Source organism: Nesoenas mayeri (assembly GCF_963082525.1).
Source record: "Nesoenas mayeri genome assembly, chromosome: 14".
Classification (NCBI taxonomy): domain Eukaryota; kingdom Metazoa; phylum Chordata; class Aves; order Columbiformes; family Columbidae; genus Nesoenas; species Nesoenas mayeri.
Genome location: NC_137556.1, coordinates 18,917,024 through 18,938,900, shown reverse-complemented (window position 1 = coordinate 18,938,900; position 21,877 = coordinate 18,917,024). Strand labels below are relative to the sequence as shown.

General features: G+C 47.2%; 1 protein-coding gene across 4 annotated transcripts in view; it reads left to right on the top strand.

The window, feature by feature from the left end:
* CTNNA1 (catenin alpha 1) overlaps positions 1 to 20,066 on the top strand; it is a 113,880-nt gene extending 93,814 nt beyond the window's left edge. For 3 of the 4 annotated variants that reach the window (XM_080353515.1, XM_080353517.1, XM_080353518.1), the window contains 7 exons: positions 5,059 to 5,259; positions 6,329 to 6,480; positions 8,831 to 8,941; positions 10,287 to 10,468; positions 11,238 to 11,343; positions 17,184 to 17,318; positions 18,977 to 20,066. In XM_080353515.1, the coding sequence (XP_080209641.1) occupies positions 5,059 to 5,259; positions 6,329 to 6,480; positions 8,831 to 8,941; positions 10,287 to 10,468; positions 11,238 to 11,343; positions 17,184 to 17,318; positions 18,977 to 19,264 (1,175 nt within the window). In that variant the 3' untranslated portion in view covers positions 19,265 to 20,066. Of the gene's footprint in view, positions 1 to 5,058; positions 5,260 to 6,328; positions 6,481 to 8,830; positions 8,942 to 10,286; positions 10,469 to 11,237; positions 11,344 to 12,793; positions 12,894 to 17,183; positions 17,319 to 18,976 lie in introns of those variants that run through there. The other variant, XM_080353516.1, reaches the window with a different exon arrangement.
* The last annotated feature ends 1,811 nt before the right edge of the window (positions 20,067 to 21,877 follow it).

Below are 21,877 nucleotides of genomic sequence, written 5' to 3'. Positions count from 1 at the left end.
CGCTTCTTATGGAAACAAAAATGAATAGCAAACCGTGGTCATACAAGTTAAGTAAAATAAAATTGTGCCTATAGAAAATGTTTCTTAACGTGTCCGCTTTAGTGAAGTTTTTAAGCTTTTGAAAAAGATTAGGTAATTATAATAGATTAATGATTCCATTTGATGAAGTGCTTGCCAAGATAATCTGTTATATCAGCATCATTGATAAAGACCCACTATTAGCTGCTGTGAGCTAGGAGTAAGGGCGGCATTTTTATTTCCACATCCTCTAGTTTCGCTCTAGCTGGAGGACATAGGGACACAGCCACAAGAATTGTGTCTGCAATAGCATTCATGAGGGACCGCTGCCAACTGAGGCTCTGATTTTCCTGGTGCGAACAGGCTTGGGCATCTCAAGAGACCTAAAAACCCTAGTTGTAAAGAGAGATTTCACAGGAGAAAGTGTGGCATCAGAAGTACACCAGGTGAACACAGCTAGCAATGTAGATTAAAACTTGCAGGCCTGAATAAAAAGACTAATACTAAATTAAAAAAAAACAAACAAACACACACACACACACAAAAAAAACCCAACAACAACAACAAAAAAGTAGTGTTTCCACAATGAGTCACCTGTATTATAATATCATACATGTTGTATCATGGTCCCCTGGGTTCTGAATACAGATTTCCTTTGCAATGAGTTAGCATAAACTTATTAGGCATTTGAGCGTCCCAGTTCTTTGTATGTGTCTGCGTGCTCGGCGCTGCAGCAGTGATTGAAATTGCACAGCTGCGAGGAGCCTATTTCTGGGGAAATATATTTAGAGAGAATCGTGTGCTGAAGTTCACGGCTCTGCTTGGAGTTTGCCCACAAGCGTACAAAACATTTGCAAGAGAACGAGCTGGGAGTCTGTGCAAACGCCGTCTGTCCAGAGCTGCATTTCACTGGCAGATGTGGCCCGAAAGGGCTCAAGCCGCTGGGGCAGGTGGTCTCCATCATCACGGTCATTGGAGGACATGGGTGCTCTGCTTTGGAGGGGACACAGAATCCCAGGATGTCAAGGGTTGAAAGAGCCCTGGAAAGCTCATCCAGTGCAATCCCCCCGTGGAGCAGGAACACCCAGATGAGGTTACACAGGAAGGTGTCCAGGCGGGTTGGAATGTCTGCACAGAAGGAGACTCCACAACCCCCTGGGCAGCCTGGGCCAGGCTCTGACACCCTCACCCCAACAAGTTTCTTCTCCTCTTTCAGTGGAACCTCCTGTGTTCCAGTTTGCACCCATTGCCCCTTGTCCTGTCCCTGGTTGTCACCAGCAGAGCCTGGCTCCATTCTCCTGACACTGCCCCTTTCCATATTGATCCCCAGGAATGAGTCCCCCCTCAGTGTCCTCTTGTCCAGCTCCAGAGCCCCAGCTCCCTCAGCCTTTCCTCACACGGGAGATGCTCCACTCCCTGCAGCATCTTCGCAGCTCTGCTGGCCACTGCTGGGTCCTCTGCAGAGCCGAAGGGCTTGGATAAAGCCTTTTCATATATATGCCACAACTCCAATTCTCTGCTAAAAGTCTAAGCATATATTGGATAAAATTGGGACGGATATGGTTTATACCGGATTCTGTTCAGGTTTATTAGGGTGTTTTTGCATGGTAGGGTTTGTATCAGCTGCAAACTGGGATGTAAGCAGATTAAGAAGTGTTCTTGTGGGCCTGTGTGTGTGTTTGTATGTACATGTGTATACATATATAAAATGGCACATTTTTACAGTGTGCCATGCTGTCCAGCAGAAAGTGTAGGCTTTGTTGTTCAGCTTATGCCACAGAATTGCAATAATTAAGCACAAGTAAAGGCCTGATGAAATAGATGTTGGGTTTAGATAATACATACATACAAGAATAAGGATAGTTAAATGCCCAGTGTTGCAGAAAATGTTGCTGGTTCCAGTGTTCTTTGAAGGACACAGTATGAAAAAGGCCCTGTCGAGTTGGGACAGCAGTCTGGTGGTGGCTGATTGTTGGTGCACGGGCAATTAGCAGTGAGGGGTCCTGTAAAGATCTTTCTGTCCACTCCCAACCAGGAGTGATCTGCAGCGCAGAAGCTCCAGCGTCAGAGGTACCGTCTGCTGAACAGTCCTTGACAGATTTGTCTCATTTAAGCTTGTGTTAGCTGCTCTTCCGACCATTGTAAACTGTTGGCATCTCCATCATCCTGTGCAGAATTCACAGCCCAGCTGTGCTCCGTGTGAAGAACCTCCTCGTTTTTGCAGTGTCACCTCTTTGATTCACTTGATGCCCCTGGTTGTAGTAGATGGCAAAGAGATTCTTTTTCTGTACTGGCTTTCTTCCTGCTGCTGGTAAACACAGAGACTTGTGTTGCACGCTTAGTCAGTCATCTCCTCCTTGACTTGCAGGGTCTTTGCCTGGTTCATTATTCCACATTTCAAATCTCTTCTCTACCTTCTGTAATTCTCATCCCCCTTGTCTGTGCTTTCCCCGAGTACACGGGCTGTGTTTGTGTGCCCGCTATCTCTGTGTAATTGTCAAATCCAATGTTCTGAAATTATCTGGATCTCCTTTGAAACCCTCTAAAAAAATCATTCCATTTGCTGCCTTCTCTTCCTCTGCTGCTGACAGAGGTTTACGCAAGAGACTGCCCATCACAGAGAGCGTTTTTGTCTTAAGAGCATCCAGATGAATATTGCCTGAGCCCGCTGATTATCCTCCTGGTTACAAGATGAATACGGTATTTATGAGTGTATGAACACTCAGGCGTGGGTTCCATCACCATGTCCACTGACACAGCTGCCTGTCCTGGTCTCCCAGTGTCCTTGTCAAGAGATGGTCCAGCCTGGAAATGGTTCTGAGACCTTCCGCGGGGGACACAGCAGGGAAGCAGAGTTACATTGATACATCTGCGGCTTCATCTCTGTTGCTCTTTTGATCTCTTGGAGCCCCCAGACTCCCTCACAGGCTCCTTGGGATGTTCGGAAAAGGATTTCTTAATCCCTTTAGTGTCGAGGTGGGTGGAGGTGGGAGGTGTTTGCTGGGGAGGACTGAGGATTGACAGTTGTGGGATACTTTCAGTTCTGTTAGCTTTTCACACTTGCCTTGTTTGCTCTAAAAATCTTTTTCTTTTAAAAAAAATGTTGTCTTTCCTCTCACCTTGTTGCCAAACCACAGCATAGAGAAAGGAGAGAAAGGACAAGACCCCTTTGCCGTTTCCTGCGTTACATTCTGTGTTCTGGGAGGTTTATCTCCAGTGCGGCACCGGGACGCTGTGATCACGTCCGCAGCGCTGAGCCCGTGCGTCAGCATTTCTGGGGCTCTGCCACCCCGGCCTCAGCAGATGGCATTTTGTGCCAGACACTTGCGGTCCGTATGCCTGTAGGACAGGTAGCGGTGTGTGTATATCCGAGCACACAGAACAGTGTCAAATCCGATTTGTTATCGTCCGACCGGAGAGTATAACCTGAGCGGATGCACTGACAGCCCCGCACTTCCCCGCGGCCCCATCGGGGATCAGCTTTCCATAGAAGCGTCTTTCTGGGAACTTGGCATCTGCAAAAGACATTAAATGATCAGCGGGTATTTAAATATTCATCCTCATTTTGTCGATGCCTTTTATTAAAGTTCATATAATCCGAAGAGGCTTTTAAATGGTCTGCGGCTTAATTTATTCGTGAAGGAATCCAAGCAATAAGCTGTCTGTGTTTTGGCCCAATGCCGAGGCTTTTTCTTTTTGCTGTGGCAGGGCAGTCTGTCTCTTCCTTTAAACACCAAACCTCCGTGTGCTCCTCGCTGCAGCTCTCGTACCTTGGCTGCCTGCTCGCTGACTTGTCACATCACTAATGAACCTGCTCTTCTCCGCCCTCAGCTGAACTCGTTCAGCCCGAGTCGCTTCAGAGGGATTTCACAAGTGTAGTTTTTGTTCAGGCTGCTTACAGAAAGTCTCACAGTATTGCACCTGGCTCTGTTAATTTTATGTAAATGAAGCGTAGCTCTTCCAGCAGCAATCCTTTCAGCCAGTTTATACAAATCCGCCATCAGTCAACTCTATGGGCTTCTCATCTCTACAAACTCTTGCAAAATGGCTCTTTTACTACCTGCGCGGGGAATAAAAGCCACTTCAGTGGCACGGATTGGCAGCATAGCGTGATTAAGTCAATGGTAAGTAACGCTGGAAACTATTTTAAGTGACAGAGCAGAAATGTTTCCAAGTTGGTTCCTTACCAAGCAGCCCAAATGCTGATGTTGGAGGGCAGCGTCAAGGCATCGGTGCTGATATATTTAAAAAGTCTCTAACGCTGTTTGGAAGACCTTTTGTGTAGGGTTCCCCAAATGAGGATGCCAACCTCTTTAGGCATCTTCAGCCATCCCTCAAGGGGTTTTACTCATGATGAGCCTCTTGGACTTGATCAATGGGGGCAGATATCTCTGTATAAAAATTAAAATGTATATTCTAGAAGGAAATTACAAAGTTCTTGGCTTCATTTTTTTTGTTAAAAGGCAATGAGTACTCGGTTGCTGGAACGCTTTCTGCATAAATCACCGCATATCTTACGTGTCTTAAATTTGAATGGAGGACTGACTACCAGTTTAATATTCTGTAATATGTGGTTGTAGGAAAGCACTGTGTAGGGAAGGTAGGAACGTGCCGCAGGTGCCCCAGTCTATTAAAACTTTGGGTGGATCAGGGGAGGGCGTCTTGTCACCCCACACACGCGGAATGACAGGGGAGTGGTTTGCAAGTGTTTGCAATAAGGGGTTTGGCAGTCCAGGGGAGGAATATGGAAGGAAGCATGTTGGGGGAGAATTCGGCGGAACTCAGCTGTTCTGTTGGTAAAACTGAGCACAACCAGGGGCAAGAGGTGTGGATGGCAGCAGGTGAACGCACGGAGGTGGTTTTTTGACACCTGGTTGGGAAGGTCGTCTCTTTGCTGCTCATAGCAAGCTTAAAAATTAATGCTGTAAAGCATCTTGCTGAAGGTTTATAGAGCAGATCCCAGACTGAGAAACAGCAATACTGATGACTGCAACAGAAAAGAAGATATTACCATCTAAATCCTCCTTCTTTTACCACCAGAGAATCATATTTTAGAAGATGTAAACAAATGTGTCATTGCTCTCCAAGAAAAAGATGTGGATGGCTTAGACCGCACAGCTGGTGCAATTCGGGGCCGTGCTGCTCGAGTCATTCACGTTGTCACTTCCGAAATGGATAACTACGAACCGGGAGTCTACACCGAGAAGGTGCTGGAAGCGACAAAGTTACTGTCCAACACAGGTAAGAGCCGGTTACTCCCAAGATCCCTGAATTCATCTTGCTTGTAAGCGCGCAGGCGGCCGGATACTAATGTACCTGTGAAATCTGTTAAAGACTCCATTTACATACTGTAATGAGAATTAGTGGGAGTTATTTGCAGAGCTGTTGCAAAATGAGCAATGTAATTTTGCCGTGTTGACTGTCGGGAAGCTGGGCAGTGCCCCGGCTCTCCTGGATGTGTTTGCTGCCATGGCCTGAGCTGTAGAAGACAAAACTCCAGGGAATGGGTCCCAAACCATGAGTCGGGGCTGGAAAGTTCTGCTGGTCATCTTGTAGTATTGGACCAGACCTGTCAGCCTTCAGGGTCCAGAAAGAAGATTTCTGCTGCGTTGGCCCAGTGGAATAAATGTTGGGGTAATAATTTAGGGTAAATTTTGTAAAATATCCTTATAACTGTTAAAGAAACATTGTAGGGCATAGTCACAATTATATATAAGGGTGTTTTCCTGTGACCTAGCTGGTGACATCCATATAGGGTAAGGAATGATTCTGCTGGCTTCAACAAGTGCTGCGCCATCTATTAGTTGTTGCTTTTGCTTTAATTACAACTTTGATGAAGAATCGAGGGCGACACTGAGGAAAGGAGCAGCCTGTGAGTGGCTGTGTGGTGCAGTGAGTCACTGCAGTACGGCAGCACAACCTGCCCTCTTCCATGCCTTTCAAACCTCAACTCCGTGGTGGTGATATTGGCCTTTTTCCCCAAAAAGTTATGTACATCTACAGGGAATATTAAACAAATGCTTAATCTTCTATCCTGTTTTCTAGCTGCTTCCACAGGTGTTTTCTCCTTGTCCACTAGAAAGGTGTGATAAGCTTTTCACTGTCTAAAGGGAAAAAAACAAATAGCAGTGAGTAAGAGAAACTGAAGTGCACAGAAGACTCGAGTTACAGTATTTGTGTCCTTCTGTAACAAATGTTCTGAATTTAAGTGGAACCACTGCAGAGTTTCCAGTTACGGTTAACAAGAAGAAACACACGCAGAAAATGGCCCTGGGTTGGGCACTGACTGTGGTTTTGTGTTATAATTCAGTTATGCCACGGTTTACTGAGCAAGTCGAAGCTGCTGTGGAAGCACTGAGTTCAGACCCTGCTCAGCCCATGGATGAAAACGAGTTTATCGACGCATCACGCCTGGTGTACGATGGGATCCGAGACATCAGGAAAGCCGTGCTGATGATCCGGGTGAGCACGACTTATTTAAACAGCTTTCTGCTCTTCCGCTCGCTTCCCCCCACCTCTGGTGAACTGACATGCATCAGCTTTATCAAGAGCAGACAGCGTAAGATGTTCATTTAGCTCATATTAACATTCTGAGTCTTGAAAACTGCTAATCACTCTGTGGAGTACTTCAGAAGTACGTTTTGATTCAAATTCATTAAACAGATCTGAGCATCAATGATAGCCGGAGTTGTGAAGCTAAATACCCTTCACGCCTCTTTTGTAATATTGTGTTAATGCCTTGCTTGTTAATATGCTAAAATCAGTGACCTTTGATTTAACAACAGCGAGTGGATTCATGACTACAGATGCTTTTTGATGGTTTGAGAGCTTGGAAATAAACCCTGATGGCTCTTGATTAAGTAAATTTTGAGAATTAATGCTAGTTAGTCAAAAACAGGTTTAGATGAGCTCAGTGTGTAGTTCCCGGAGCGTGTGATTTGTTAATTGGCTCACCTGGTGAACAGGGAGCAGCTCCCAGAGGCTTTGTCTCTGCCGTGCTTGTGGGACTCGGGTGCGGGGAACGTGACTCCGAGTCCTTGTTTCTGGGGGCCGGGGATCCAAGGGGTGCACAAAAGAAAGTTCTGGCTGAGCTGATCCACGGGCATGGTAGAAATGGGCAGGAGCCACACACAGTGCAGACTCATGTAGGGGGTTTATTCCTTCTTTTTTCCTCCTATACCACTCTGCCTCAAACCTAAGTGCCTCACGGAGAAACTGTTGTATTCTTTCAGAATGGTAACCATGGCAGATGCGTTTTGGTGATAACTAAGTTGAGGACATACAGCCCCAGAATATATGATTATAGTAACCGTTGCAATAGTATCTTCCATGTTTCCTGCTTAAAGCAAAGAATCAGATGGAAAATCAGAAGAAAAGCTGACAGCCACATATGTGCTCTCCATATAATTTTTCTCAAACTTAGGCTCAGGATTTATAGCCAGCCAATGTTAGATGAAGATATCAGTGCTATGCAGACAAACTAATTTGATTCCCCCTCACTGAAGCCCTTGTTATTCAGGATATGAAAGCACGGCTGCCAGTTCCACATTGGCACTAATTAGCCGAGCTGGCGATGCCAGGAATGCTGACGTGTCCCCTTGTGGCGCAGCTTTAGTGTGCCTGCCAGGACCTAACGCAGCACGCCGGTGACACCGCCGTGACCTGTCAGAAACTTCAAGTGTTTGTGATCCAGAGGGCTTTGGGATGCATGGGCATGGAATGGGGCTGGAGAGTCATAACCCCTTTCTAAAGATGCAGCAGAACTGGTTTGGTTTATTTTTGAATTTTTAAAATATTGCTACACTGAGCTCCTGGTTAGTCTGTGTCCTTATGCTGATTTGTGGATGTCTCTGATTTTGTGGATGTCTCTGTCCTTCAAGGCACGGAGAGGAAATGGCAGCTGAAATACCCGAGGTCTTGATGATCAGCATACTCACCTTTGCTTTTTGCAACTATCGTGCATATCTGTCTTCATTTTAACTGTATCACACGATGTCTGTATTGGAAAGCAAGCTCGTAAAATTCATATCACAGGAAAGAAAGCTGAAGAACAAGGGCTTTGTTTGCATCTTGCCTGTTAAACACCGTTTATTGCGTTTATCGGGGAAGTTCTTTGTTGATTGAGCTCTGCAAAGTTGTCATGAATGCCACTCTAGGCAAAGACACAGTATTTTGACAAACACACTGTTTAAACTTGATAAGCTTTATGAAAAGTTTGCCAGCTATAGACTGGCAGTAGCAAAAATAAATCGTCGGCAAGCAGGAACTGGGTCAGATGTGTTTAGCCTACAGCAGAAAGCTGGCCCTTACTAGCTAAAAATTGTCAGTGTTTCCTGGGGGATAAGAATAAATTTCAATATACTTTATCTGTCGTTACTTTAGTCACTGCTTTGATTCATAATTGTGCTAAAGACGTCCGTGGTTTTGAACCGAGCCTTAAAGCTGCGTGTAATTTTAGCTTCGGAATCTCAAGCGAAGCTTTTGCGTTTAACCAAGTTGCAAATGTGCCGTTTGTTTTGCAAAAGCTTGTTTTCCGTGTTTCTCGTCCTGGGCGCATTAGTGTCCTGCAGATCTCAGGTGCTTAGTTACTGGTGTGTAATTCCGGGGATCCTTGTGGTGTTTAACTCAAGCACGTATAATCACCTGTGTTCACAAGCTGGATACAGCCCCTATATTTACCTTTTTGTTGAAAACAGTGAATAATTTTTACATTCACTTATTTCCATTCTCTCTGCTTGAAAAATAATATTCTTGTTGACGTTTAGAGCCATGAAATCTATTGTTTGATCATATTGAATTACTCTTCCCTCAGACTCCTGAAGAGTTGGATGATTCTGACTTTGAGACCGAGGATTTTGACGTCCGGAGCAGAACGAGTATCCAGACTGAAGATGATCAGCTCATTGCTGGACAAAGCGCGAGGGTAAGGAGGAAATTAAGTTATAAAACCGCGATCCTCCTTCAAGAGACAGTTCAGCTTGCTTTGAGAATCCACGTTAAATGGTCTGGGGATGGTGGTGAAAACGGTGGGTACGTGTTATCTGTGTTATCTGATGGATGTGGGAAACGTCTTGTGTTTCATTTTGGATCTTCTGAAAAACCAAAATCCTTTTAATACCAGTGAACTCTTAGACATCGCAGACACAGGCATTTACATGCAGTTAGGTCAGCGTCTGCGGGGAGGTACAGAGCAGATCATTCCATTGCACTAACGCTATTTTCAACAGGCACATCCTAAGGAATTGTTACCAAATGTCTTCTCACACGTGTTGGTGTGTGTTTGGCCACCGAGCGTTTCATCAGGACAATGTTGAGAGGAGCTCGAAAATGAAATGGTTTAAACTAACCGCATTTCCTATGGCTGTTAAAAATGAAGGCACGGATAGGCGATATATAATCATTAATAGGTGAAAACGTAAAGTCAGTACATTGAAGGAGAAACAGGCCTTACCTATTGTTTTTATTTGACATGTCCCCTTCTGGATCGATAATAGTTTACAGTCTTGGGAAAGCGCCATGGAAGATTTTTTGTGAAGGCTCTTCTAGGCTGAAACCAGGCAAGACGAAGTTAGGCCTTATTTATCAAACTCCTGCCACATTGCCTTTGGAATTACACTAACTGAGAGTATATTTTATGCTCTCCTTCCTCATACGAGCACTCTCTATTCCCGTATCCATCTCCCCCCTTTTATTTAAATGCAGAGATTTCTAATTTAGCTTTTAGCACAGTTGCTGCCAGAGGCTTTTTTGTACTGAAAGCTCCTTTTCACGTGCTCCTGAAGGCGCGAATGTTCCTGATATTTATGAAGGCAAGGGCACGGAGTCTCATACAGGCTGTAAACCTGGCCTAATAGATTTTATTCAGGAGTAAGCACATACTCTTTATTTGCACTTACTCTTTCTCAGTACACGTTTCAAAATAGTACATCTAGCTTTGCAGGAGAGAGACTTGTCGCATTTCTTGCAACACTGAAAGACACCCAAGTGGCGCTTCCTTTTAAAACTCTTAAATCTTGTAGAAAAGGCAAGTCCCTCCTCTTCATGCAGTTTTTCTTTGGTGGATGGTAATATCCGGCAAACTTGTTTGGCGTCTAACAATTTGATGGTTCAAAATGGAGGGAAATTGTTCTGTAAAGCCTCAAGGCAGAGTATTGCTACGAAAGTTTTATCCCCCGTCTATGTGACTTAAATTGGTTATTAGTGAAATGTTCTACAAAGCCTTCTACATGTGGTGCTGTAAGGCAAGGTGAGCAAACTCTGTCTTCCAGGCTATCATGGCCCAGCTCCCGCAAGAACAAAAAGCAAAGATCGCTGAGCAAGTCGCGAGCTTCCAGGAAGAAAAGAGTAAATTGGATGCTGAAGTATCCAAATGGGATGACAGCGGTAACGATATAATTGTTCTGGCCAAACAAATGTGTATGATTATGATGGAAATGACAGACTTCACCAGGTGAGTCTTTTTAACGTGTGCGCACAGCACCTTCTCAGAACGGGCTGGGATGCTGATCTTGCAGTGGAAGATTTTGCAAGTACTCTTAGAGCCTAACTTCTTATAATTCCCTTTAAATGTTACCCTATTAAATCTGTATGTTAACTTGGGAGATGCATTACTATGCAGTGACTGGGTGGCAATAACTGTTTAAATTGAGCTATAGATACGCAGCAGTCATTGCCTGTCTTTCTTTCCTTCCTAAGGGTGATTTTTGTCCCAAGGAGTATAGAGACATATATATATATATATATATATACATATGCTCAGTTCCTTACCACATTAAATTCTATGGGCTTCTTGATACTGCTATACTGCAGAAATAGTTCCTAGTACAGTTATTTGCAGAAGAAAAAGAGAGGGGTTGATGCCTTTTGAAATTCATTTGCCAGATTTTATATAACGCTATTTTTTAAATTTGATGTTGCATTCCATGAAAATTGCAAATCTGTCTTCTAAAATGTTATCTCTTATCATTATTATGTTGCTTAAAACAGTAAAATTTAAGATGTTTTTATTCCTAGATACAATCTAAATATGGGGAGGGGTTGGAAGGGGGAAGCTCTTGAAAATGAAGGTGCTGCGATGGTTACACCCATTTCTGTGCCACCTTATGCAGTTTGGGCAAGGAATCACTGCAGTACTCTGTGGAACAGGAGAAGTGAAGCAAAGTATAGTTCACCCTTCTGGTTTTCTGGTGCTAGAAGGTCGACTCTGCCCTGTTTTGCAGAGGTAAAGGTCCACTGAAAAACACGTCAGATGTGATTAGCGCAGCCAAGAAGATTGCGGAGGCTGGGTCGAGGATGGACAAGCTGGGACGGACCATTGCTGACCACGTAAGTCACAAGTCATTTCCATAAGCCTCCAGCACAAATGAACAATAGGAGATCTGTTAGTACTGCAGACATGAAAATGTGGTTAGTTTTCAGGTTTTGGGGCTTTAAAACTGATTTTCCACGTTTGCTGCTGAAAGGTTTAGCCTGTTTGGCCTCTCTGCCCTGCTGCCACCCGAAGCAGCGTGGGCAGCCAAGCCTGTCCAGTGCTGACACGGGCAGCTCCTTGCCTTAAATCAAGCACATACCATTTTAAAGTAGGGATGTGCCACCACTGCTGCATGTCACATAGTATCTAGGCCAGTTTCTCTAACTGAACAGGACTGAAACTGAATTTGTGTCGCTCCTGTCATGCTCAGAATATGCCCAGTACTTCCCAAAGCAATGACGAGACTGCATAGCCAACACCACAATTATTGCACATGACCTATTGCACAACCTTTAATATTCATTTAGAAGCAGCTTTTTAATATTAACAATTTTCAAATGCTTCATAGGTTGTCAAAAATCTCTAGTATTTTTTGTGTGTCTGGTCAGAGCTGATGGAGACTTTTGACGAAGGCACGTAGTGACTCAGGTATTTGCTACGCTGTCCCAGGCTGTTGTGAGTGTTGTTGTGATATATGTACAAGGGCGTTTGAAAAGAATTTTATAGGATTGAACGAGTATGGCCAGCTCGGGGTTGTATGCAACACATCTGCCTGTCCTGAGCCACTTCAGAAACTGGGCTGGGCCAAGCAAAAGCGCCTTTGGTCTCAGTCCACACCCAAATTGCAGAGAAACATCAGCATTAGTAATAATATTCTGCCTTCAAGAGAGACCCTGAAATGCAGGTAGGTTAAGTCTGAGATCATGGGCTAAACTTGATTTTGTACAGCTGTCACATGCTTTTCAGTCCTTCTCCAAATTTAAATTCGTAATGTGAGGTTTTAAATAAAACCTGTCACTCTGGAGGTAAATCTTTGTAATGCAGATCTCTCTTTAAATGTTGCATCCAGAGGATGTTGTCACCGGCCTAATTTATTAATAATGCAGTGAAAATGTTCGATGGGGAAATAAAGTTGAAAAGTGTTGTTGAAAAGGAGTGTCCTTGCTGTAGCAGTTTGACAGCCATATTTCTGGAGGACTCAGGTGCGCCTCTGCTGCAGGTAAATGAAGCAAGGAGCAGTTTGTCTTGGAGATCTCAGGGGATCTTGTGCTGAAGGTTTACAATGCTTTTTTTTCCTTCAATTCACATGTTTTATGCAAACTTGGTCTACGGTTTTCTGCACCGAGCCATTTCCAAATATAGAAGAAAACTAAACGGTTCCTTTTAGTGGAAGTAAGGCTCTTAAAAATGTAAAAGATTAAGCACGTGTTTAAAGATAAATATGAGCAGGACTGTACAGTTAGTCATTTTGACAAGAATATAGCTTTATTTTCCCTGACTCCATGCTCCACTCACACTGTGCAGGTTCCATTAGCCGTGCTCGTGCTCTCTGTAGCAGCTCGCAGCGCTGTGTTGGTGGGAGCTGTGTGACGGTCACCCAGACGTGCGGCACAGGCGGCTCTAACGCCTTCCCACCGGCTCCAAACCACAGGACGGGGTTTTATGGCCTGTTCGCCACGTGGCACCGGGTGAATCACGACCCCTCATGTCGGTGTGTCAGGATCTCCTAACTCCTGCCGTCAGGCAGTTTTACAGCGCGTTGCCTTTGAAACCGTAAAAGCTATTATCCGAGGTAATTCACGTCTGCTGAAAAGTGTCCAGCCATCGGGTTTTCCCAAAGGTGTTCCATCTTTCACTCGAAGCAGCAGCCTGATTGTTTTGAATGGGGGAATATGAAGAAGTTATGAGTACAACACAAAGAAAAATGATGTGCAGCAAGACAATGATTCTCCATATTATTGTTTTCAACGTCGAAATATTTGCAAAGCAAAAGAAAAATTCCATTGCTTTTTCTTGCTGATAGTGCTGGCAGATTGTATCAATAGGCGATGGTTAAATCGAAGGGGGTTGGGGAAGCAGAGGGATTGCCCCGCTTGCCAAAGGAACGTCCCGCGAGGAGATGGGTCCGTGTGCCGTGGGGGCTGCTGCGGGCAGAGCCTCCGGCTGTGCTGGGGACACTGCTGGTCACACTGCCTGTCTGCCCCGAGCCGCCCGCCTGCTGCAGAGGCATTTTACTGGGAATTGCTGGTACAGTGGTGTCCATCCCTTGGCTGGAGATACAGGGAAGAAGAAAAGTCTCTGCAGTTGCTCACACCTACCAGACGTGCAGAGATGGGGGTTGCGGGCTTGTCTTAACCAGCACACGTGGCGGGAGAGCCCTTTGGTCTTTCCCTGCCCCTTTCCTTTGCAAACAGGGCAAAAAAGGTGATTCTGCTTCTCTGCATGCTCAGCTGGGGTGGTAGGAAGCGAGTGTGTGTGCGTGTTTGCTCTGTCCAGAACGGATTCTGAATTTGACGTGGAGCAGCCAGCGGAGCCTTTGCCAACAGCCACTGCCGGGTCTGCGGCAGCGTCTCATTCCGGGGGGCTGGGGAGGCGGGGGTGTCCCCCACACCCTTGGCTTCTGTCCGCACCATGACTATCCGCTGTGGCCGTGGTGTGGGAATCCTCCCGAGCCAGCTCTGCAGAGCCTGTGGCTGTTGTAGGTTAATACAATAATGTCATCTTTCTTAATCGGTGTTGAAATTCTTGCCTTTTGGGTTTTATCGGAGTGTTCCTGCATAGGAGAGGACAGGGCTCATGCAGTCACCTGCAGTGTCTTTTGTTGATGTTCTTTTTTATCTTGTATTACATCTCTATTCAAACATCATCTGTCTTTGAACTGAATTCTCTATTCTGCTCATAAAAATGGCACGCACAGTATCAAATGTGGTTTTCCAATTCACATCATATTGATATATACAACCAAATAATATTTCCTATTCAGCCACTTCCCCCACTAATGTCTCGCTGCCTCCTTCAGCCATCAGTAAACGTGCGGCAGCCTCTTTCCTTGAGAGTGTCTTTCCTTAAATGGTTTCCATAAACCCACAACCCATAAAGTACCTCGAATTGTGCAGCGGTCCTTCTGACGTGCCGTATTGTGCATTTGTCAACATTCAATTCAATCTGCCGCTGTGCTGCTCGTTCACTTTGTTAGATGAGCTGTTTGGGAGATGGAGGGCATTTTCCAAAATGGTAATTTCAGCTTTTCATTAGCTCTTTGGCTGACGCTATTTGTGGACTTTCTCTAAAACATCTTGTACTGCTGACAAATATTGATTAGCTTAAAAAATTAACCAGCAAGCTTTGCTGCTTCGTTATTCATGGGTTTCACTTCACTGATGGAAGCAACGTGCCTGTGTAAGAGTTGTGGGTACTTGGGGTGTTTCATTACCTTCCTTGGGACTGAGAAGGTGATTTCTGTTAGTTTATGGCCACACTGGGTCAGATGCCCGTAAAACCATCCAAATGTCCGTAGCCTGTGTCTCCCGGCCTGATGTGCTTGTCCTGGCTTGCCCAAAACCCCTTGCAGTGCAGAGTGTGTGTCTGCGCTGCCTGGGGTCCCAGCTCCGCAGCCCGCTGTACGGTGCCGTCTGTATGCACATCTAGTACAGTGTGCCAAAATACCACACTGGGTCAAAATCCCACTTGTTCTGGCCCTGGAAAAACACAGATGTATTTATTAATACAAATTAATCCAAAAGGCAGTGCAGTGGGTGTTGTGGGAAGCTGCCGCTCTGTGTGAGCGTGACCCCGTGTGCTCACCTCTGCCTGTGCAGCACGGCGCCCTGCTCTGGTGCACGCTGCTGCTGAGCCTTTATGAACCGGGAAGCTTGTGCTCCTGCTTGCCTGCCACACAGCTCGGCTGGAGCTGAGGAGAGATCTGCAATGAGAATTAGGGCTCTGACGCTCCTGCTGACAGCAGGAGGGGATTTTCACCTTGCTCTGGGAGGAGAGGCTGTGTGGCCAGAAGCAATAAGCTTGAGTGAAATGGTAAACTGGTGCCACATTGAAGATTGTTCTTCCAGTCACAGCACGTCCATTATGAATCTTCGTTTGATGGTCTGTTGTAGAGGATGAGGGCAGCAGATGAAACGGGGTTTTGCTGTGCACGGGGTGCATGCAGAAGAGCTCTCACCAACTGCGCCTGTCCTGGTGCTCCTGTTCGGTGGGCAGAGCGAGCAGGGGCTGCGGGAAGGGGGAAGGGAAGCCTCTCGGTGTCTTCTCCTTATCTCACACAGGTAACTCACTGCGACCGCTCATGGTTCCTGTGGATTTTGGTGCTCGTTTGGAGGCAGAAGGTCCTGGCTTCTCCAGGACGAGCGGCGTTGGGCAGAGGCGGCGGGTGGTCGCCCCGCTTGCTGCTGAGTTGAGTTAAGCTGTGAGGCCGTACAGAAGCATTTGCATTGTGTACATGCGTGTGTGTATGGGCTGGTGATAAACCTGCATTTAGTGACCGGGAATTGGGTGCCAAGAGCCTGGATGGTGGAGCTTTCAGGAGTTTCTGGATGGGGTGCAAAGAGCCTGGATGGTGGAGCTTTCAGGAGTTTCTGGATGGGGTGCAGCCATCTGGGCACGGTGGGAGATCCCCACAGGGTCTGGTCTGCCAGAACATCACTCGTTGTACCCTCGTATCCCCGGCATCCCTTTTGCAACACCTTCTGCCATCACAAATGTGTTGAAATCCATCCTCTTGGGCGCTGCTGGAGGTCAGAGCTGGCCGACACCGCAGCCTTTACCAGCTGGGGGCTCTTTGGTGTCACTTTGGTGCCACTGCTCGTGCTGCACACGCGGGGCAGGAGCCCGGCAGCCTGCCTGGGGTCCCTTCGGCAGCAGCACCGCGGTCCGGTGGGCAAACGTGTGGAGCTCTGTGCGTGCCGGCTGCGTTATTCACCGTGTTCACCCAGCCCAGCGGGTCTGAGACGCCCCGTTACTCTTTGGAGACGCTGCCCACCGCACTCGCTGCCGTTCCTAAAGATACCGCAGCACTGCGATGGGTAGTAAAAGGTTTCCCATAGCATAGCCTTTTTGTCTTATGCTTGCAGATCCCAGGTTGGACTCTGGCTGCCCCTCAGCAGGGCTCCTCTTGGTTTGAAATCCAGCGTGAGACTGCCTCATTAATCATCTCACCGCTCGGTTCTGCAAAGCACGGGATGGCCCTTAGTTTGTGCTGGAGAAAACAGCTTTCCGAACTCCCTGCAGTCTGCAGTACCTACCTAGGCTTTCAGTTGCAGAGCTGAAAAAGTAACTTTTATCTTACAGATGAGTGCTTCAGTGAGCGCTTGAAGAATTTTATTTCATGCCTGGCGAGGACTCTGGTTTGCACACTGCTAAGAAATGGGAGCGGGAGTCAGGAAAATATCTACTTTGCTGCATGTAATTGAGTAACTGTTGGGGTTTATCATTTCCTAGCTTAAAATACTGAAGATTGAGAATTGTGGCTGGATCGGGTAACATCTGCTAGTGGCAAATTGTGATCCTGAGTGTCAAATCATTGCTGCTGTGTCCTGTACAGTGTGCAGGAAGGGCCTTTTGTAGTCACCGACCCTGCTGTGGGAAGGCCGGGCACCATCCTTCATCCCGCTCCTCCTCCTCCTCGCAGGGAGCCCAAGGGTGGCCGTGCAGCTCAAAGGAGCACCAGTGATTTTCTCCTGCGCCTGCCCCCGTGTTCTGACAGCCCATGTTTATTACTTCTGGATTTTATATCTAGTGATGCCCAGGTATCGCTCAGTCTGAAAACCAAAGCTCAGCAGAAAGCAGCATCATCGCTGGAGCACATTTGTTATTTCAGAACGGAGCTGTCTGGTTCTCCTGTAAATGATTTCTGTTCTAGTTTCCCTGGTCGCACAGTAAAACTTGCCCTTTGTTTTCGCAGTGCCCCGACTCTGCGTGCAAGCAGGACCTGCTGGCCTACCTGCAGCGCATCGCGCTCTATTGCCACCAGCTGAACATCTGCAGCAAAGTGAAGGCTGAAGTGCAGAACCTCGGCGGGGAGCTGGTTGTGTCTGGGGTACGTATGGGCTGGGACATGTCTGCTCTGGGTGTATTTTCTTCCAGGAGTAACAGTTATTCCAAGCTAAGCTTTAAATAATACGAAATACAGACAAGAGATCCTGGAGCATTCAGTCGAAGTTTTAATGTAGGCAAAGTTTACAATACTGCCTGCGCTGCTTCGTTGTTCTTGAAGGAGACACTTTGAAAGGGAGGAAAATACAAGCAGAGGCTTCACTTTTCCTACTCAGCTATGTTTGTAGGCAGATTCACCTCACCTTTGTGTACCCCACTGTTGTTCCAGAGTGTTGGTCACTCTTGGTGAGGCTAAACCACTTTAAGCAGCAGAGCGAAGCCTGCCCTGTGTCCCTGCACGGCCCTGGCCACGCCGGGGTCCCGCACTGCTCCGGAGATGTTCATACTTCAGCAGAGCCGTGCCCCGCAGGGCGCGGGGACTGCTGGTGCTGCTCTGGTTTATGACAGCGGGGAGCTGCCCTGGGCCAGCTGCTTCCTCACGCCAGACATTACTTAGCAAAGCATTTTTTCACCACAGTTCATGAAATGCGTCCTCCTAAGAGCAATCTACATGTGGGCATGGGGGGAGGGAGTAGAGCTACATTTTTCATTTCTTCTGGCATATTCTCCCTTGCCCTAGATGGGTACGTTTGATCACTGATACTTTTCTGCCCATCCGTGTCACAACTGAGGCGGGACAGAAATGGCTGATAACCCAGTATTGAACCTGAAATCTTGAAAGCAGATTGGAAAAAAAAATAACCCTGTCCTATCATTCAGATATTTCAAGTGTGTACACTTATTAGCACATGTTTTTGGTACAAACAAGGCCGAGTTGGTGGTGGCAGACGTGCCCAACACGCGCTGTGCCCCACGTCCCGAGGGCATTGTGCTGTCAGAGAGGCTGACGTGTCGTTACACCGTAATTTGTACTGCAGGGTTCTACTGCCGTTAGTGTCTTCAGGATTTACATACCCTTCTGCCATAAATCAGTTATATGAACAGCCTGGCAGCTGTAGACTCATCTCCGGCTTTTATCCGCTCTCCCCGAGCCTGTGTGCTGGGGTGAATAGTGCCAGGACTAGTGCTGAACCCCCGCCGGGTTATCAGATGGAGATCTGTGCCAGTCCAGGGACTTCCCCTGTCCGAGGTAAAATCCTCTTCACCATAACATCCTTCCCATCCATACACCTGACGCTAGAGCTTTTTTTCCTCATTTTAACGCTTTTGTAAGTCAGGAACCACCTGGGAAGAGGCTCCAGGCCTGGCTGAAGATGTGCAGTTGCATCCCTTCCTTTCCAACACAGCTTAATATTCCGGGCTGATTTCAATATTTACTGGCAGTGATTAAGATATTACTACAGCTTTATTAATTTCATTAGAGAATAAGCTCCTGTTAAAGCTTAGTCACAAAAGCAAACAGCAGCACACAAACCTTCCCAATTGCCGTTTCTACAGAAGGGGCACAGATCACGGGCAAACGTTGCACATGGGTTTTTATTTGTGTCCAAAGGAAAACCCCACCTTGATTTAGAACCTCAGATGTCAAAAGAAAACACAGAAAAACCAGTTTTCGAGTGCTCTTACACCCCAGGCCTGTCCTGCTTTCTGGAATACGGTGTTTTTTCCGGCACGTAACGCTCATGTGCTGCGGTTTGGCAGGTGGACAGCGCCATGTCCCTCATCCAAGCAGCCAAGAACCTGATGAACGCGGTGGTGCAAACCGTCAAGGCCTCCTACGTGGCCTCCACCAAGTACCAGAAGTCGCAGGGCATGGCGTCGCTCAACCTGCCCGCCGTGTCCTGGAAGATGAAGGCTCCGGAGAAGAAACCCCTGGTCAAGAGGGAGAAACAAGACGAAACCCAAACGAAAATCAAGAGAGCGTCCCAGAAAAAGCACGTCAACCCGGTGCAGGCGCTCAGCGAGTTCAAGGCCATGGAAAGCATCTAAAGGGAGGTCTCTGGTTATTCTCTAGCCCACTACTGCTACTTCCAGAACTCTACTTTTAATATTCTAAGGATTTTTCAAAAGTTTACTATTCCTCAAAGTGTATTTACTTAATATAATTTTTGATAACTTTGTTTAGATGACGTGGGGAAATACTCAAATGTATAAGGCCTATCAGTATAGCTTCAGCCTGCGGAAGTGTGTTAATTTAGGTTGCTTTTAGGTTTCAGGGGTGTATTTCTAGCGGAGAATTATTTTGTATAATCTCGCTTTAAATAAAATATTCTATAACCAAAGAGGATTTTACAGCAACACTAATGGTTAACACTAACAGTCGAATCGTGCTACTCCGAGACTGCGGTTCTCATTGTGATCAAGAGAGGAAAATTAGATCTTTTCACTCAAAAACATTTACAGTGTTGTATGTATGAGTGTATTCCTGGTGTCGGGTGGAGGGGGAACAAGCTTTGTATGCTCGAGGGGTGTGACAACACCGCAGCGCCAGCCGCGCTGGGTGAGCACAGCTGGGAACATCTGGAGCAGCCGCATCCCTGCCCGGGTGGGTTGCTGGGGCGCTGGGTGCTCCGTGGTCGCGGCAGCTGCTCCGCGGGGCTGCGGGGCCGTTCCCCCCGGGCCGGCAACACCTGCACCCAATGCGCCTTTCCCGGGGGTTTTCGTGTTTCCGAGGGGTTTCGGAGCGCGTCTCCGGGGCAGCACCCAGCACAACGCCATCGCGGAGGCGGTTCATTACTTCTGTACCACACCGGATGGGAATTTTAATGCCTGGTTACAAATTACTAATGTATTTTGCTGCGGGACACTAATAAAGTTGCTTTTACCAGCCAGCGCATTGTGTGGTGTGAACAGCCCCTGCGCCCCCTCCCCGCCATTCAGATGCAAATGGGTTTTGTGCTGGTTTCTCATAATTGCTCCGCGTCCCTCGGCTCCCAGAGGCACCCGGCAAATGGGGTTTGCTCAGCTGCAGTTCTGACTCGGTTATTTGTGATAACTCTGGCTACAAGGTATAATTTTGCTGTCTTATTTAAATGTTCTGAATCTCGGGGTGTTCTACTCGTAGCGGTGGAGCCCGGTGTTGGACAGGAAGCGCTTGCACGGGTCACAGTTGCGTTTGCTGTTCCTGTAAAGCGCCCATTAAAATGGAAAGCAACCCGCTCTGTAGTTAATGCTTTAAACTGCAGGTAAATTTGAAAGCCGAGCCCTTGGCAGTGTTATGTTGTAATTTTATTTGCCTTGATCACCTTAGCATTTACTGTATCAAGGTTACTGCTGTCACAATACCAAAATGCTGATCAGAATTAAGCTAAGTAGTTCTTGGGAGATCTTTACCGAATCTGTTATGTCTTCAAGCATTTTAGCCTGCTAAGTACAGATCATAAACAACGATACACTAGTTTTCGTGTGTCTTTAACACCCAAACAGGCAGTGCTGGGGGGGAAGCTCCTCCAAGGACACTCAAAGGTTAATGAAACAGGTAAGCTGTGGATCTTGTTGTCGTATATATAATTATTAACTGCTTTTACACCATATGATTTTTTTTGCACCCATGGTACTAATGTAATTACCTTAAGGCTCCATTCCCTGGGCTGCTCAGTGACTCTTCAAAATACATCCATTACTCCCCCAAAATGCAATCTATTAATGAGCTTCAAAAACCACCCATGTATTAAGATGTACAGACACAGTTATATGTCCTGAGCTTTTAAATAAATGTTAGTTTATTTCATGCTCTATCAACTCAGGACATCAAGCCAGCAACAAATGCCCATTGGGTTCCAGTTGTCCCCGGGGCAGGCGGGTGCTCCTGGCCCAGCGCCCGTCCCCATCTGCTCCTCCCGAGACCCCATGGGGTGACCTGTGACCGCTGCGCTGGGGACCGCAGGGCTGGGGCAGCACAACCTGTCCCCCGAAGCACAGGGAGGATGTAGTGTCACATTAAATCCTGTTTCCAGTGCCCACGCTGTAGTGAGTCGCTGGGTATGTGGTTGTGGACACTTGAGCTGCTGCCGCTCACCAGGACGAGCCAGGACGTTGGCTTAGCAAAGATCAGCTCTTAAACCCATGTTTAAGAACTCCTGCATTGCCTCTTTTGGCTCCAAGGCTCAAGGGGTGACCTTGGTTCTCCTGGTGTACGTCAGGGCTGGATGGGGCCCCAATGCTGTGGGGCTGGAGGGCGGCCGGTGAAGCAGCGATGTGTGATCCCACAGCGAACCCCAAACCCTGGCCCAGGAGCAGCAGCAGCACCGGCTCTTGTCGCCCCAGCAAAGCAGCCCCGGGGCCTCCGGCGTGTTTGGCACCAGACCCGGAGATGCGGCGAGCGGGCAGCTCAGGGTTTAGAACCTGTAAATGTGCCGATCCCGATGTGTGCGAGAATTTCGGTCTCAATCAAAACCAGCAGCGTCACAAGGCAGCAGCGAGGGGGCCCGGACGCCAGCGGAGCTGCAACTTTATTAGAGAGCCAATTGAAAAGAATTACAGTAATTACCGCTTGATGCAGTTAAGCGCTGGGGAAGGGCTGGCGCAGGCGATCGCGCTGCGGCTGCTGGAGGGGAACCCTGCGCCGGGGGAGCGAGCGCGGCCGGGTCGGGTTGTGGCGGC